We start from the raw sequence: 18,664 nt of genomic DNA on the forward strand, positions 1-18,664 counted from the left end.
CATAAAATTTAAAGACATAACCAAAACACAAAGGTGCTGCACAAGAAGGAAATTGGACTGTCTTGCAGACAAACCAACTGCATAGACGGCTCAAATCAATAGCTCAGATTGGCCTGGGCCTGTCTGCTCGCCTTGAAGGAAACGCAGGGGGAGAAAGAGGAAGAGCTGGAGAGAGGGGGGCGGAGGGTAGGGGGTCTTTTGGCAATAAGGAGGCGCTTTAATGGAGTCTTTCAGTTTGCTGTGGCTGGAAATGAAAGGAGGTTGAAGCCCGGCCAATTATTCTGCCCGAGAAGAGGAGGAGACTGAAAGAGGAAGGAGAGAGGAGAAGTGGCGTGTGGTGCCAGGTAGTTGGGCTGTCATAGAAAGATACACAGATAGATAGAAAGATGGGTATATAAGTAGGTAGGTGGATAGATGGATAGATACATAGATCATAAAGAGATGTACAGAGAGCCTCTCAGAACGAGGGGTTCATTCAGAACAGCCCACAGATATTGGCCCCACTCCCAGAAATTTCCCCCAGTGCAAAAGGTTAACTGTCAGTCCCCCGCTAGGTATAAATAGAAGTCTGCCCTCCAGAAAGGCGTGTTCAGAGAAGGGGTAGACAGAGGAAAAGGGGGGGCTAGTTCCTCATGATCCCAGTGACATGCAGGGGGTTGTGAGGGGAGGGGGGTAGTTTGAGGGTGTTTTTTGAAGGAGGGGCAGGGAGGGGAAGATGCAGCCTAAGATGTTCAAATGGCTCTGGAGACTGACAGAGAGCACGGACAAAAGAGAGTCCTCGTCTATTCAACTTGACCGTGACGGCAGACACAACAAACTCCACTGCCAGCACCCCAGAAAGCTCGGCTGCGATTGAGCTGCGGCTGCATTTGACACTGAAATGTAGAAAATCAGAGGGATAACGTTCAACAGGAGCTGTGTAATTGGGCTAGTGTAAGTGAAAATGTTCTGTAACACTGCAAAGAAAGATGAAATGTTCAGTTCCTGCTGTCACTTCTTGACATGATAGTCTCAAAGTCATACATGCGAGTCTTTATAAGGTTTAAATCCCAAAATCCAGCAGCATAAAAACGTCACACGTTTATCCTTGTCAGGTGTTTTTATTTTCACTTAAATCCATGGTAGCAAAAATGATACACAGCTGAAATATCAGACACAAAAAACTCTAAAACGTCAAACAAAAGGTGCTTCACCACCTCAAAAATAAAGCTTCCTCTTCAGTTTAACACACCTGAACGCTGGCAGATTTAACACTGGTGTGATCTGCCTTGAAAAGTATTTAGAAAAATAAATCAGGTTTCCTTCTGTAATGCTACTAAAATGAGTTTTTTTTAAAACAAGTTTGACACAATATATATTTAAGATGAGAGCCATTGGTCGACTCCAAAGGCATGTAATCTCTGACAAAAAAAAAAAAAAACCCTTGTTCACATAAAACAAAGATGTTATTGCTTCTGTTTGAAGAATCCACACTGCATATTGTCACAAGAAGTTATGTACTGTTTTTAGCCTTTGTCAGAAATAATAAATAAAGAAGAATCGGCTCATGTATACTTTGATTGCACTTAATCCTCTAGACCCCCAAACACTAACTAACATACTGTAAGTCTAGCATGGTCATAATACCTGTCTGATTACATAGGCAAGCCATTATACATACAAGCAGTAATGTCATTATGTTTTTACAAATGATAAAACTAAATTGTTATAGTGACAAAAGCACTACATTCTATAATACACAGGCAATCACAGATTGCAAATCTTAATAATAATGTCCTTGTCCTCTCCTTTAACCATGAATGTTCCCAAACTCTGTTTGAAAATTAAATTTGAAATGGGAGATGTGTACCTCACAGAAAAATATTCAGACATTTAACACCTGGTAACAAAGGCAGAAGGGGATCGTTTTACAATCGTTCATAATAACATCCATCATTGTGACTTTCCTCAGCCTGACAGTAAAAAATACTACATATGCACACGCTGGCATACTCTCAACAGCACGAGTGCTTTGAGGTCTTACTTCCTCATGCTTCCCTGCTAAACAATCCTCAGTCTGCGAGTCTGACTCTCATCAGAACAGAAAATAAAGTACTGAAGGTCTTCAAGTAGCTCTCTATAAAATGTGATCTACACTGGCAGAATAAGACCCTATTCAGAGATGAAAACAACTACAAGTCATTCAGGAAATACAGGTGAATTAGAGCTGTCAAGAAATCCACATTTCAATGCGATACTGGTAGAAATCAAACAACATTAATACCTGTGTTGATACCACAGCAAAAGAAATACAAGCCCCAGGCACCCACTTTGGGCTTCTCTTGTTTTGGAATTACAAAAAATGACAAATTCCTGCACACTGTCAAACTTGAATAAAAACTTTGGCATAGAAATGTTACCAAAGTTTTTGTTCACTTTAGGGCTGCATTTACACAGCAAGCCAATGACCTGAATCAGTGTTAAGTTTGGCAGCTTTGTAAATGTAGTTTTAGTCTTTAGATCTTTTAGTTTAAGTCATTTCTATCCTTTCTAGTTTTAGTCTGGAAAAAAAACTAAAACATGTTTTAGTCCATAAAAAGTCCTCACTTTTAAGACAAAACTTAAAGTCAAACATTTATTCTATCTGCCTGTTTTACCTCCTGGGGAAAATTATTATTGACTCTCCTTATATAGAAAAATAAAGGAAGAAATGCACATCAATGAATTTGTGCTCGATGAAATAAAGTAAATGGAAAGAGGTCTGCACACCTGGAGGCTCCTAGTCCAAGGTTTTAAGGATAACATGTTTCAAGCAAACATGTCACTTGGACTGGGAGCTTCCTGGTATGTGGACCACTTTTCTTTTTCTATAGATTCACCCTACATAACAGCTTGTGCTCTCTCATATCAGGGATTTTTAATGTCTGATAAAAACAAAATTAGATTTTAGTATCCCTAAAGAAAACTAAACTTACTTTTTGTCATCAAAGACCTGTTTTAGCTAGTCTTAGTCTCGTCTTCCTCACAGAAGAAGGGTCGTTTTAGTCAGAGTTTTAGTCGACAAAATCAAAACTGAGCTTCTATGCAGCTCAGACCTTATTTTTTCGTTCTTGTGACCATTTGACAGTCACATCAACCTGATCTTGTCAACCCAGATTGGGGCATTTTCATGAAAGTGAATGGAAGAGTCTGATATGTGCTACATTTCATAAAATCATGTGAACAGACGTTTAAAAGAAAGTCAAAAGAGTTCAGGATTTAGGCTTGCAGTGTGAACTTAGTGTGCAGGAGTTTGCATGCAATTTCTGATGGATTCACTCCTCTATTTAGCACTGAACTCTAGAGAATGGTGCAGTTGGTCTAAAGATTTGCTACTTTTCAATGCTATCACTATTAAACTCACTGAGATAATGTAGTGCAGGTGGTCTAGCAGTTGGGCAGCCTGGGTTTAGTTTCAACCCGTGCCTCCTTTCCTGCATGACCCCACTCTCTTGATTCCCAAATATAACACCCTATTCACTGCCCCGTCTTTAAATTAAAGGCATAAAAGCCCATTACTAAATCTATACCAAGACTGTACCCATGGTATCGAAAAGTATTCAACTTTGACAGCCTTAAAATTAATATAAGTCGGTGGTAAACTGCTTGGTACTCTTGAACACATCCTGTTGCCCCTCACTCAATCCAACACTCTGTAGGGTAAATATGTAGCTAGAGCTAGTTAGCTTAGCTTTTATAGTTTGAATTAAGCAAATAAGATGCACTCTATTGCTGTTTAATTAGCGAGCCTTGAATGTAGGTTGGCAGATTGTGCTAACCTTGTAGCATATACCCTGTTTCCAGTCGCTATGCTAAGCTAACTGGTTGATGGTGTTAGCCACTACATTTACCATACAGAGGAGTGCTACAGCTAGGATAAGCTCTGTACTATTTTTGTGCTAGCATTACAGTTAACTTTAATTTTTCAGCTTTATCTATGGAAGCCCTGAGGGGACATGCATCCAAACATTTTATTTTACCCCGTTTTCCCAGGATAACAAGTATATTTCAGTCTTCTTTTCAAGATCTAGAGAATTTGGGTCTTTATCACAGAAACATAGTGTTGTTCCGAGGTAGACTGTTATTACAGGAAAACTTAGCAACATGAAATGTTTGGATTTATGTCAGCTCTTGCACAAGATGTTAATAAGTGGACTTTTCGGTGCTAGCAGGTGGATTTTGGTCCATTCTGCAGAGCAAGACCAGCTTTTTTTCCTGTGTCCACTCTTAATGCTAAGCTTAGCTGCTTTCTGTGCTAGCTTCATCTTTACCATACAGACTTTCTCCTTTACCTCACAGCAAAAAAAGCAAATCTCTCATCATAATGGGAACTATCATTCATTGTCAAACATGCAGTATATTTGGTTTGGGGTCTTTAAAACTTCCTAAATAAATACTAAATTTGGTACGACTGGGAACGTTCATCTCCCCAGTGCTTCGGTGATGCAACCAAAGCCGCTGAACACATTTTTCCTTGAGAGTAAAGACATTTTCTAACCCACTCATACAATATATCCCTTTATAATCATATTCAGGCTAAAAAATAAAAACAGAAATTATAGCAACCCCTCTCATGTCCTATTTGCCAAGATAGGGACACATTCAACTGAAACACACACAAAACCTTCCAGTTGGAACATAAACTGTGGAAAGAAACATACTTCCAGCATGAAATAAAACAGTTCACTTCAGAAAAACAAAGAAGGCAAACACTGTCCTCCAGTTTAGAGAGAAGGAAGCCTTAACGCTGATGGAGGACAACAGGGCTGGAAGGAGGAGGAGGCTGTTTTGGTGAGGTGCAGAGGACATGGCACATTAGATGAGGGGCTTTTCTGACCCACACTTTGTTATGAGACAAAGGATGAAGTCAAAATGAGTCTTTTTTCTCCTGTTATTCTTCTTCATGTAACTTGTCCATGTTTACATCAGCTGTCCTTCACCTGTTGTGTTATTTTAAGCTGTTCAGTCCATGTGAGGCTTCTCGACTCCACCCTGAGAAGAGACAAAGAGGAAGGAAAATGAAAAACTTGGTATGAAGTAAAACTCAAATAGTACTAATAGCTGTTTTAATGCCAGGGGAACAAGAAGAGAAGTTTTAGAACTTTTGTTGTTGTATGTTTGTTTAGAAACCTTGCAAACATGTTTCTACACAGCATGTAGGAGTTTGTTCAAATTTTGATGATTGATTTCTCCATTAAGCATCTCTCTGATAAAACAGGATTAAGTTTTTGAAGCTTGGGAACTTTTTGACTAAACTGTTCATCAAAATGATAGAGAATATATTGTTTAAACAGAGGTTCTCAACTGGTTAGGCATAAGGACCCACTACCACCTTTTTGTGACAAATCGTGACCCAAATTATTCAAAATGTTCAACTGCTTAAATGAACTTAATGCAAAATATTATAGTTCCAACCAGAAATGGAACAAAAAGACAGAGCAAAAGAAACAGGTTTTAAAAAGCAAGTAATTACAGAAGGACAAGAATGCATATTTTATATTTAGCAACTTTCCGCCAAGACAGCATAGAAATTTGGCAATTTCTCAAAGTAATTCTTACATTCCAACATTGTTATCCAGGAAAGGGAGATCAATAAGTTGAAATTTTGAGTAAAAGATTGAAATTTACTTGTAAACACAAGAAAACCTAAAAAATGCAAAGGTTTGTAATGTCCACTTAGGACTTTTAAACATCATAAACTTTTTGCTGCGTTTATTTTCCTGGCACATATTCGTGACCCAATGGAAACACCTTTGCGACCTTCTTTGGGGTCCAGACCCCACAGTTGAGAACCACTGGTTTAAAACACATACTAAAAGTTCAAATAGAATTAAAGTATTGAAAATTTTGACAACTTTAATGAGATAAAAAGAGATCATTACTTTTCTAAAGAGCGGGAGACTGACAAAAGATGATGAACACATTAGTGTCCAGCAGACTCAAAACCTCAGAACTGCTGCTGAATGCAAACTCTGAGGAATATGTTCAGAGCTCTTTTAACAATTAGATGATCTATGGTAAATGACTTCCACTTTACATTAAAAAAAAGGAACTTTTTTTGTTTCACTTCTGTTTTCTTTGAAAGATTTAATCTTTCACAGAAACTGCCCTTCTTGCTCAGCTTGAAAACACTGCACACTAGGGATGGGACAAAGCATCAATGTGTCTCTACATTGTAGTCTTTCTAAGGTAATCATAAACACTGTCTGAATCCTCTCCGATAGGTTCTAGCTTGACTTAAAAATTCCTATCAAGAAGCCCTAGTTTTGTGATTCAGAGTAACTCTGACCAAGGAGAGGACAGAGAGTTGATCTTAGAAGGTGTGGTTTAACCCTGTTACTTGGTATGATATGCTTTTTCAAACCAGCACTCTACAAGGTTTATTTACTTAGCAGTATACCTGTTTTCCTTATATGCAGGATTACGACATAATGAGGGAGAAAAGCTTTTAAAAAGTTATGTAACCCCCCGTGAATTTGCAGTCACACCAGGTATGGTGCAATGTTTTATGGTGGCAGCTGCACATGCAGTCATCACAGTGAGTCTCATTATTTCATACTAGTATAATGGTTGCTTTAGTAATATTTATTACAGGTGCATCTTATACAGCAGATATGATGGCCAAATGTGAAGTTCACAGCAGTATAAAAGAGTTGGGCGTGATGCTGACACCATACTGCAGACAAATAATGCTTTGTTTTCCTTATAATATATTATAAAAGGCAGTTTGTGTGACATTCAGCTCTTTGCACACTGATTCAAAAATGGGAAATCTGTCTGTAATTTCTGATATTCTTGTAAAATTAATTACCATCCAGCTTTAAAGCAGATCCAATCAGAGCAAGCGTTGGACAAAGCAACACTTGCATGGCTAATGCTGCCAAACAGATTGTTTTGCTGTAACAGACATGATGCAAAAAAAAGAAGCCACCAAAAAAGAGACATGAGGGAAAGGAGTCTCATGTTCCTCCAAATCCTCCTCATAAATGAGTCACTGGAGCGAAAGCGAGAAAAACAAGAGAACAAAACCACGAGTGCAGACTTGTTGCCAACATTCCTCAGGCCTCATCACAAACAAAAACAACGAGTAGCAAATGACCCTCTGGTCAGCCGAGTCCTGACTGGCTCTGTGTCCCGCCACGACTGTGAAAAACAACAGCCCTTAATCTGCTTTCACGCTTTCACTGAGTCAAACTGAGGGAGTGACGGGACTCTTACTTTACAGACAGAATGAGGTGAGGCTTCTGGGCACGGGCTTAATGGAGACATCAAAGCTGACTTGATGGGATAATTATGAAGGAAGGAGGGCGTCCAATGCACTTTCAGCAACTTTAAACCTTTTGACAATGTTATCAGCTGTCATGGTTCAGCTGAATATTAGCAAAGAAAGGCTGAGCGGGGCAGGGGAGTCTACTAAAGTGATCATTTTAGTCCTGCAGTTAAGACAGGATGCAGAGGAGTTTGACACAGTGTTAATTTTAGCACCTATTTTAAATTTAGCCTCAGTATTCAGGTTAAAATGACTTAAAGTTTTAGACACGTTTGTCATTTCCACAGGAAGTTTCAGTGGATGAAAACTCAAAAGTCCAGTGTTACAGGATAAAAATTATTGTCTTTCTAATGTATTTAGCCATATTGAAAAATTAATATGAAAGTAAAACCTTCTTTTGATTGCAGGATCAATGCTTAACAATGCTTAGCAGAGATGAATGCGCTCTCACCTCATCTCTGCTTGTGTTTTTACCGATTATGAGCACAAGGGAGAATTATAATACATTTTGACAGTCCCAAAATCCAGCGACTAACATTTCAATCTCATTTTAGCTTCCTTGACGCAAAAGAAACTCACTTCTTTTTGTCAGTTTTTATAATCAAAGATCTATTTTTAGCTGTCTTAGTCTCATCTTCCTTGCTGGAAAAGGGCACCACTGACATTTGTAGTCATATTTCAGTCTACAAAATTAATTTTGGTTTGAAGACTAGATTTTGAAGGCTAATGGTGAGAAATCTGTAGATATTTTGTGCAAATATATGGAAAACATTACACAAAATCACAAGTATTTACAATTGAAATATAGTCTTAGCAAACTTGATCAAACGTTTTCTGTGAGTCAGCGGTCTCCCTAAGACTTGCAAAGTTCTTTTTTTTTTTTGTAAAAGATTTTTTATTGCCTGTATTGGTATAGAACAGCTGAAGAGAGACAGGAGACAGGAAATATAGGGAAAGAGAATGACGAAAAACATGTGCCGAGACTGGGAATTGATCCTGGGACTAGTGCGTTGAGGACTACAGCCTCCTTACATTGGCGTCTGCTTTGTCAGCTGAGCTTAATGGACAACCGCAAAGTTAAATTTTAAGACTTTAAAGTTACTTAAAATGAAATTTGGTGCAAAAACTATGCCAGCACTGGGGGGCTTGACTAGGATGTATTTTACTTAAATTTACTTAACAAAAACACAATATTTATGCTATAAAGAATATGAATCGTTTGGCATATGGATTAGATCAATACAACTTTTATCAGCATGGTTAGTTTGTGTTAAAAGAATCTGGAGACTGCAAAAGGAACTAGTTTCTCACCTTTTCAATGAATAGTTCACTTAAAAACTAAAAGCAGGAGTGCGAAATGTAAAAAATGTGTTAAATTATATGATTTTCAGATGTTAACCAACATATAGAACAAGAATAAGTTATGAAGTTTTTTCCACCTTTGTTTCAGTCGGGCATCAAAATTCTTAACCTTAAAATAGTAGCACATCTGTTTTGTTCAGTTTATTTTATGTAAAGCTGTATAAAAGACTTAAAGAAATAAGCAGCAAAAGTCAGTTTCACGATGCCCCCAGCCTTCTTCAGGACAGTTTTCACAACTTTCCAATGGTTTCTAAGATCTTAAACTTTAAACAATTTTCACAGTCATATTTGAAGCAGCTCATTCAAGAGACAAACCATAAACATTCTGTTGGACCAGTTAAGCACTGCAATGTTTTCCTCATCCACTGCCATAACTATCTATTTCATTATTTACATACAATTTTTTAAAGATGTACTTTTGGGCTTTGTATCACTCTATTTGGAGAGGACAGTGGATGGTCAGAAATAGGAATGAGAGTGGGGGAGAGACATGCAGGGAAGGAGCCACAGGCTGGATTTGCACCACCAGGTTATCTGCACCCCACCCCTTTTTTGTGGTCATTATATTTTTTATTCTGAATATCTTCTTGTAACATCTTATAAAGAATGCAGGGGCACCCAAGCTATTAAGGTTGTTTTTCTCCTGCACATTTTGACCCTCAAATTGTTTTTTTTTTTAACCTACAAATGATCATGTACCGCGCCTTTAGGTTTCTTGGTCTGTTGTGTTTTGATTCTTTGCATTTCCATTTCTTTTTTATTGCACATTTAAACATACATCTCACAGTGTGACATTATCCCTATCAGATATGAGGAGGGTCTCAGGAATCGAGACATAGTGTGAAAAGAATGATGTGTTAGGGTGGCAAATGAAGCATCAGAGTCTTCTATACAGCACAATGATGAAAACATCTGTCTATTCATCGATGCTATGTGTACTTCGCCACAATGACTTTTTTAACTTAAGAGTGCACCAGCCGCATATGTAAAACTCAACACTTCCTCATGCTTAGTCCTGCGAATTTTTCTTCCACATTTCCTGTTGGGTTTTCATCCAACTTCATGTGGGGAATTCACCAGGGACAGGCAGGAAAAGTCTGAGGAAAAGACTTTAAAAAAAAATCTGGCTGTTTGCATTCAAACATGCAGCTCAGCCTGAAAATTTCAGGCAGTGCTCAGGAGTTTTGTGCTTGAGATTACAATGCAGCAAAGGCAGAAAAAATATTCTTTCTTAAATAATTCTTTATTCAAATTAGAATAAAGAATGCTTTTAAAACTGATGGGTTTTTGCCAAGTATTGATTTTAAAGAGTTAACTATTTTAACTAGACAGAAGCAACAGTCCATCATGTGGCTGGCTTCACATCTTTTGTTCATTTTTGATGAGCGTCACTGACCACTTTGCTTGTTTTTTTAACATTATATCTATTGTTCATTAAGGGGTTTAAGTTTAAAGTTAATCTTGTGGGTTCAATCTTAAAAGCTTGTGTGGCATCCCTCTTTCCCTATGATTTAGTCTTTTGGTCTTTTTGGTTTGGTTTGGTGTTTCTTAAAGGTCACATATTAATGCAAAACACACTTTTTCAGGCTTTTCTAACAAAAATATGTGCCTGTAGTGTGTCCACAGGCCGTCCAAGAACCAGAAAAATCCATTCCCTCCTCCTCTATCTTTTTCCACCTTTCAGAAAATATGTGCTGAAACAAGCTGTTCTCAGATATTCCTCTCATGATGTCATGTGGGGAGTTAGCTCCACCCCTAGGTTCAGTTGGCCCTCTCCACTTGGAAGAAAGTTCCGCCCTCTCAGCTACCAGCTGAGAGGAGCATCAGGAGAGCCACATTCATTGAGCCACATCAATTTCCTGAGAGGGGCGGAGTCAGACAGCTCAGTAACATTTAAAAGCACAGACACAGAAACAGCTTGGAAACAGAGGGGTTTGTAGACATGCAAAAATCCAATGGTAGAGGTTTTTTTCAGCAGAAAACTTGACAGGCATGTTTCAGGACTTCTGAGACCCATATAAACTTGTCTTAAAGGGGTCAAATATGTGACCTTTAGGAAGAGTCAGATAAAGACTGCCATGTTTTGCGTCTAACTTGTTCAAAGTTCCATCTTTCCTTTTAAGGCACTGGTATGCTGATGCCTGAATTCAACATGAAAGAATGTAATCAGCTCTTGAAGATGCATACAGCTTAGATTATGGGTTAAAAATATCTGCAAGAGTTTACCATGGCAAGTTGTCGTCCGATGTTTCCCACTGTGACACCTCCTGAGAAGAATATACACGGGAGCCAGGAGCGTACATACAGGAAGTCTGGAGATGTGTACCTAAAGGAAGAAAGGCACAACAAATAATGGTAAATAATCATTTATCATATTGTAAAGCCTTTGCTTTTCAGTAGCTTTGAAAATGAAAAGGCTGAATAGGTTACTGTATGATGCAAAAACTGAAATGTTATGACCGAAAAAGGAACAAATAAAATCATTAGTATCATCTCCCCTCATCGAGAGAGGCATGCCAGGCTACGAGCATTAGCTTCTGCATTGGTTCAGGGCTATGTGGGCCTATGCAGAATGTGCTCCATTTTCAGAATATATTCATAATTAGCTAACTCACTGGTAGACTCCATTGTAGACCAGCAGCTGTGTGATCACAGTTGCTAAGAAGGCAGTGGTGATCCCCAAACCGAAGCCGCTCCTGGATCGGTCGAACGTCCACCACAGGCCCAAGGACAAGGCTGCCAGTGTGAGGGAGAGCTGCACGTTGTTGTCGAAGTCTAGTTTCTGATGAACAAGACTGTTAAGGACAAAGTCAAACATGTATGACGCTAGGATGGGGTAAGCAGTCGTGCAAATATTTGAGCTGAACTGTTTGCACTGAGTTCAGTTACTTCATGAAATAAAGGATGTGTTTTTGCTTTAAATACTCTCAAAAACAGTGATGGAATGTTGTAGTTTCCAGTTTCAGCTACAACAGACTAGCCAGCATGATATAATCTATCTTTTTAAATGTATAAGGATGGTCTTTGGGGAAAGGATACAACACTGGCGTGGTTGATGCCGACAAACACTGCGATGCACCTCATGACGCTGGCCCACTCCCTCTTGAACTTGTGTGGCTCCCCCAAATGGCTGTCGAGGCAGGGATACAGCAGGCCGACGACAGCTGTGGAGAGGGAACAAACAGTGCAAAAATACCGGAGATAAGCAGAAATCTTGTGAAACACCAAGGGGCAAATTGTGTCACAGAGCTGCAATGTGGGATAATTTTATTTGCTAAGCATGAGCTTTCAGAATTAGTGACTCATTTAGACACAGGAATTCATGTAAAACAACCAATAAAAGAACATCAATTATCTCAGTTACACATTTCTTTTAAACTTTCTGTCCTCTAGGGCGTCTTTTATAAGCTTTTATATTAACCACGGGATAGTTAATAAATGCTATTACTGACTGGTAGAGATTAAATACCTTATGATTTGTTTGATGATAGTTGGTTCACGATACAATTTTATTGTTTTGGGGCTTTTTGCCTTAATTTTGGAGAGGAAAAGACAGGATAAAGAAGAAAATCAGGCATGAGAGAGAGAAGCCGCAGGTCTTATCTGAACCTGGGACACCTGCATAGAAGACTAGATTCTGTATGACGGGACAGGACCGATCCATTAGGCCGATGGCACCCTTGGGTCAATCAAAGAATTTGATTTGGTGAGAAAATATTCTAACTGACTAGTAGGGATTAAGAGATACAAGTAACTCATAATAAAATCATATTTTAAGGTGTTGTTTCATGATTTCTACGATTTAACAACTTTAACAAGGGTCAGTGCTAATAATGAAAGAACCCAGAACATCTGTTTAAGTTCAAATGTGTTTATGTTTGCCATTTTGTCTGAAAACCCTGAAAAAGAAAACAAGAGAGATTGTTGAACCCATTTAAACCAGATAAGCATTTTGGGTGATCCCACTGTTTTGAAGATGAGAAAGAATTACAGCAATGTGATTTGCTTAAATACACGTGTGTTAGACATTTAGAATAGAAATAGATTGGTTTCGACATCTCTAGCCTTATGGATGAAAAAATTTCCAAGGTCGATACAAACAGGCCAGCTTTAGTGGTATTTTAGACAACAGGAACAACAATGAGTTAGAGAAGAATGACAAAATATGAACAATGGCCCAATATGATGTGACTGGTAAGGTTTGAAGATGTTGATGATTTTGATTTTATTGATAGCTGATTTTAAAAATGTTAATGATCCTTATGTCATAGTAGGGCTGCATTATTTTGACCAAAAAATAAGCTGTGATTATTTTGATCAATATTGAGATCACAAATATTAATCATGACTATTAATCATGACATTTAAGGGACTATTTTTCTTTTATTTCAAGGCCTTACATCCTGCCACTGAGCTTTTTCCAGGGCTAAACTGGGATAAAAATTCTGCTCTGGCATTTTGGCCCCTAGCATTTAGTCAAACATGACCCAGGAGTGGCCCCTAAATGCACCAACTCCTCCACTATTAGGCTGCACAATGTATGTACTTAAAGTAGACTTAGTAAGAAGGAAATATCAAAGAATAAGACCTAATGTTCAGTATTAATCCTCATCCAAGAATGGATTTTATGAAATAGTACTAATGTTTTAGCAAACTATGAATGCTCTGGTTCATAACTCAGTTAATGTTGGTAACATTTTATCAGAAAACAGGTCTTTACTGAGCTTGTTTTGTCTTCCACACCATATATTAGTCATTTATACTGGCTTGAGCCTGATTTATTTTACTCCTGGTTTGGAAAATGCTCTTGTTTTGAAAGAGAAAAGAACTTCTGGTGATTTAAAGAAGATAATTTATTAAGTTAAAACATTTTAAATAGACTGTCACTCTGAGTTTTACAAGAGTGCAGCATGTATTCAAAATGAAAAATTATTGCCAACAGTTGTGTTTCTCTGATCAGGGAAGGTTAAAATCATGATTGCGATTAAAATTCAATGAATGCAGCTCTATGGCATAGGTAATAATTTAGCATTAGAAGATGGATTTAAGCTTTCAAATTATTGTTTTCATGTTTCAGTCTGCAACAGAGGCTGAGAAAGCTTTAAGAGTTTGTTTTCAATTATTCTTAGGTTTTGAGAGGGTAATTTCTTTTAACTGGCCTAAGATCTAAATGGGCTAACGTATTTTTTCTTCTCTTCTTCTGTTTATGACACTGAATAGCCCTAAAGGGCACTTTTATTGTGGATAGTTTAAACTCATGATGCAATGTAAGTCCACTCTGGGCAAAGCATGTGATTGTAGTATTTATGACATAATAATAAAAACTTCAGACTATTTAAAAATAGCCTATGCCTTATTTCAGTCTTCATAAGTAGCACCTTTTAAGTGATATACTTGCATACCTTCCTTACTAAGAACACTGAGAATATATTACAAATTATCTTTTAAATTTCCTTTATTTCAATAAATTTTAAAAGTAATGCAGGGCATTGTTACAGCCTTATAAATTAATGTTAATGTTTATGAAGAGAAAACGTTAGCTCTGTAAAAATAAGGTCACTGCCAACCGGATATTGACCCACTTCAGCTCGTTTATACAGTAAAGCCACGAACATGCCGTAACACAGCACTAACAGCCATTAATAATGCTTCACCTCATGTAAACACCTCTACATTCATTTGTTTTCTCGCCCTGCAGCACATGGGAGGAGGAGCCGACGACAAACGCGGTAATTCCCCCCCCAACCCCCCGCGCCTCTTCCGGGTTCCTGGCCTTAAAGTACCTCCCTCTCAGCTCACCCGTTATGACACAAACCAATCAGCGCACAGCTCGCCTCGTGTCTTGCTGTTGCGGCCAATCAGAGCTCGAGAATCACATCCATCTGTACCAAGTCATATTTTTTTTTCATAACTGTGCCAGACAAAACCATCAAGACTATTATAGCTGTGGAGAAGAAGGCTTATATAATAAGCAACAAAAACAAGGCCGAATAATGAGTCATAACCACCTGATCGTTGAGGTGTTGATAACAGTGATACAAATAGAAAACAGTCTGTTTCATGGCCAGAATACTGATAAAATGCGTTATTTTGCTGCCTTATTTGGTATGTGAATTGACTCTACGGCACAAAAATGATTTAAAAACGTCCAGTCCCTACATATGATAGATAATTATTAGTAAGTGAATACCTTTTTTGTTGTTAATGCCTTATTTTAGGGATAAAGCTAATTCCTCGTACCTCCTCCCCCCTCTGCATTCCTTTGTCCCAAACTTAGCACCAAACTGATAACCAAAGTCTGCCTGCTTTACAAAACCTCATATTGAAGACTTTATTAGTAGTCTACTCACCAGCTCCTGTGCCACAACACGGAGGGATCCACCAGGCAGACGAGAACAAAGTTGTCATCACCTCCTCTGGAAACAGGGTGACATTTCTTTGTATCTGCAGCAAGTTGAGCACCAGGGCGAGAAAAGCTCCCACGGTGAAGAGGACCAGACCCCGGCGGATGAGGTTGGCTGTCCGGACGTCGTGCAGAGAGCCGTATGCATTGCTGAGCACCGAGGTGATGATGGACATCATTTCTTCAGCTTTAGATGCCAACCAGTTGGCTCCAGATGAGTGCTTAGTTTCAACCCTTGATGCGCAAGAGCAGCTCCAGCAGTGGTCCTCCAACCTGGGCATTTGGCACTTTTGGGCTACGGAGGACAAATTAGGACATAATTAATGACAAAACCTATACTTTTCCTGCGTATAGAGTGAGAAGGCTGCGATCTTTACCTTGATCTCCAGGCGTATTCGGGGTCTGGTCCAAACAGGAGCCTGCACTCCTGTTCATTCGCGCCTCAGCAAATAATCTACCCAGGATCCCCCTCCTTGTTTTCCTGCTCGGCACAACAAGCACTTCAATCACGTTGTTTGATCACATCATCGTTCGTAGACACACAGTAAGAGACAAAAACACACAGTTGCTGCTCCATTCCTCAGCACAGAGCTCATACCAGGGGCAACAGCTTCCTCTGCAGAAAACAATCACAGCTGTGTCGGGTGAGAATCGGCAGCCAATCAGAGCGCGGCGGCTGATATGACGTAGCGCCACCCCACCGCCCCCTTGGTCCGGAACAGACGCGCTGAGTAGAGCAGGAGGCTGGAGAGCTGAAGTGAAAGTGGAAACAGAGAAGTACTTTAAATGGAAGCAGCACATAAGTAAGCCCTTATGTAAAGAGCATTTAAGAGCTATTAAAAAAGCATGAACACAGAACATGAACGGATTCAATGAAACTCTTTTGCAATGGATGAAATAGATTTTGCAGCCCAAAACAATTCTATAAGACACATATATAAGGGAAAAGAGAGCAGAAAGTAATTGACAAACACACATAAACAAAACAGGATCAAACTATTCTGAAATTGCTTTAAGTCTTTACAAAAAACAGCCAAATGAAGCAATAAAACACAACTACAGCAGACAATTCATCCCATCAGGCAAGACTGGTCAGACGCTCTGCTTTGTTTACAAGCAAGGTATTAGGCCCCAAAGAGCTGAACAACTTTAAACCATAGCAGTTGCTCAAAATGTGCAAAGGTGGAGTGCAGATGACCTGGTGGTGGGGTCTTGCCCCATGTGTCCTGGCAGCCTGTGGCTGTTTCACTGCATGTCATTCTCCAAAAATGTTCAGAATTTGCAACAACAGTAGGAAACCTCCCTAAAGAGGCCCCATCTGACAGCACTCATATATAAAATCGTAAATGACTGAATGTCCCTTGTCTTACTCTAACTATGCTCAAGGCTGCCCATAAGGAGGACAAAGAGGAGAGCTTTCTGGGGACCAGCCACAGGTGGGGGCCCAATATCAAGATTTAGCAATTATTAGGCTACTAACCTAGACCAGTAACAATGTGGTTTGTCTATGCTTAGATCCTGCAAAGCAGTTCATTCATCCCAACTGCAGTGGGAATCCCTAACACAAGGTGTGACTAGTGTTTACAAACAAGGCAAGCAACTGCTTGGGCCCCCAGACTAGAGCCCCCAGCGGGATGTAAAACAATGAACCATAGCAGTGTCTAGAACTGTGCAAATTTTGCAATGACTGTAGGAAACCTCCTTAAAGGGGCCCCATCTGACAGCACTCATACATATATTTGTAAATGACTGAGTGTTGCTAGTCTTGCTTTAATAATGGGCAAGACTGCCCATAATTAAAGGCGGGAGGGGTTGTTGTTTAAGGGGAAAGCTTTCATTACAAGTTCATTTTTTTCTGTGGTTTTAATTCAAACAGAAAGTTAATTAACCTTAAGACATTACAAAAGTCCAAAAAACAAAACAAAAACAAAAAACAAAACAGTTTTGCATGCAAAATAGCACCACAAAAGGGCAGGCCATCAGGGCATATAATAAATGACATATGAAACATATCAATGTATTACACTATTGTAATGTGGATCCATCATGGAAAGTACTGTGTGTGAAAGAAGTGATAAAAAAATAGAAATACATATTTTTTTTTTTTTTACCAGATTTTAAGTAGATCCCTCTTGGATGGCTTCGGTCCCAAATAGCGAGCACTTGTCTCTCTCCCAGCAGGCTGCACCTTCAAAAACTAGTTCAAATTTCCTGCACAGGTCCCTTTATATAGGCGGGCGTTGGGAAATGGGATCAGTGGCACAAACATTTTTTTTTTCCCTCCTGCTGTTGGTGAAAAGTTGTTGAACTTTCAGCTTGGAGGAGGCGTGGTGCGCCAAGAGGAGTGCACAGAGGGGGCATGTAGGGCCCCTGCACGTCACTCAGAGATAATGAAATCTCAAAAGGTTCATGGCCCCGACGACATGGTGTTTCAAGGGCCGACAAAAACATAGAGATGTTTTGCAAGAACATGTATGAGCCAAGTGGGTTTATGTAGGGCAGTGGGATAACAACCCTCCTCCCACATGTCTCTCAGGGCATGTTTTGCTTTTTGCCGCATCTGAGAACAGGCATGGAAATAACACTAAAACAAAACATTTTATATAAAATGTAAACTTTTTTTGTAAAATACAAAAGTCACATCTACTTCAGCTGCAGAGATTTCATAAAATAACCCAATGGATGAGTCATTTTTTGTCATGCATTTTAGCTTGCAAAATTAAGTGATACTTCATGACCAACAGCTAGTTTAGTAAACAAAAACAAAGAATGTGTCAATCAGATAGCATTTCTTTGTCAGTAATTTTAATTAAAAACCTTTATTTGGTGTAATTATCTGTGCTGCCACTGTCCGAGGGTGTCATATTTATTGGTGTTTGGGAATAATTTTCTGCTGAAATGCTAAAACAAACAAACAATAAATTCCTCACTAAATGTGATAAGGGAGTGCATTCTGCTTGTTGCTGTTCAACTTCAATGCTCCAAAAAACTGAATTTATCTCTTCTTTTGTGGCTGATTTCATGTGCCATTGGGGCGGGAAACAACACACTAAATACTGGAGGCACTGACAGAAAGAAAAAAAAAATTCACATGGAAACATTTCAGACACATGAAAGACTTTTTCTTGCTAAACCGCTCTTGAGGGCAATTTCTGTCTGTTTGTTGGTCCACCACTAATAGAGGCTAAATATTTTAGCAACTCCTCCATGGATAACCATACAGTTTATTAGAAAACTGTGATCCCCAGAGGATGAATAATATTTTTTATGGGGATTAACAGGTGAAAAATATTCACCATTCTACCCCAATAAGCCTGTCATGATCCCTTGCGCTGATTTTAATAGAGATTACAGATTTTCATGATTAAATCAAGGGATGCAAATTTTATTCATGATTACCATCTAAAGTACACTTATATCTTGCTGAAAATAAAGTGATTTCAACACTTTTAACTGGTTTTATGACAAAACATTCAATCTTAGTTTTTAATATATTTAAAAGAAGACATACAAAATACACATGTTCAAGATTTTCTATCAAAACTATGTGCATCAGCCAGTTCACAATCCTCCAGGAATCAGACCCCCCCCCCACACTCACACACACACAC

At 38.9% G+C, this 18,664-nt stretch overlaps 1 protein-coding gene across 1 annotated transcript; it reads right to left on the reverse strand.

Moving 5' to 3' along the window:
* Nucleotides 1-4,523: 4,523 nt before the first annotated feature.
* Nucleotides 4,524-17,235, reverse strand: insig1 (insulin induced gene 1). The gene is made up of 8 exons (XM_041813830.1): nt 17,165-17,235; nt 15,652-15,805; nt 15,431-15,534; nt 15,001-15,348; nt 11,690-11,814; nt 11,266-11,432; nt 10,877-10,976; nt 4,524-5,010 (listed from the first exon to the last, which is right to left on the reverse strand). Exons 3-8 carry the CDS (start codon nt 15,486-15,488, stop codon nt 4,981-4,983), a joined length of 828 nt encoding a protein of 275 aa, XP_041669764.1. The 5' UTR covers nt 15,489-15,534; nt 15,652-15,805; nt 17,165-17,235; the 3' UTR covers nt 4,524-4,980.
* Nucleotides 17,236-18,664: the final 1,429 nt, after the last annotated feature.

The sequence above is a fragment of the Cheilinus undulatus genome, linkage group 19, assembly GCF_018320785.1.
Source record: "Cheilinus undulatus linkage group 19, ASM1832078v1, whole genome shotgun sequence".
In the NCBI taxonomy this organism is placed as follows: Eukaryota; Metazoa; Chordata; class Actinopteri; order Labriformes; family Labridae; genus Cheilinus; species Cheilinus undulatus.

What these genes read in the sequence shown, in the direction of transcription:
- insig1 (XM_041813830.1), bottom strand. Translation starts at nt 15,488, where the DNA reads ATGAACAGGAGTGCAGGCTCCTGTTTGGACCAGACCCCGAATACGCCT. An exon ending in GAATACGCCTGGAGATCAAG is followed by an intron (nt 15,349 to 15,430) that starts GTAAAGATCGCA and finishes TGTCCTCCGTAG; the next exon opens with CCCAAAAGTGCCAAATGCCC. An exon ending in GTGTTGTGGCACAGGAGCTG is followed by an intron (nt 11,815 to 15,000) that starts GTGAGTAGACTA and finishes CCCTCTCCACAG; the next exon opens with CTGTCGTCGGCCTGCTGTAT.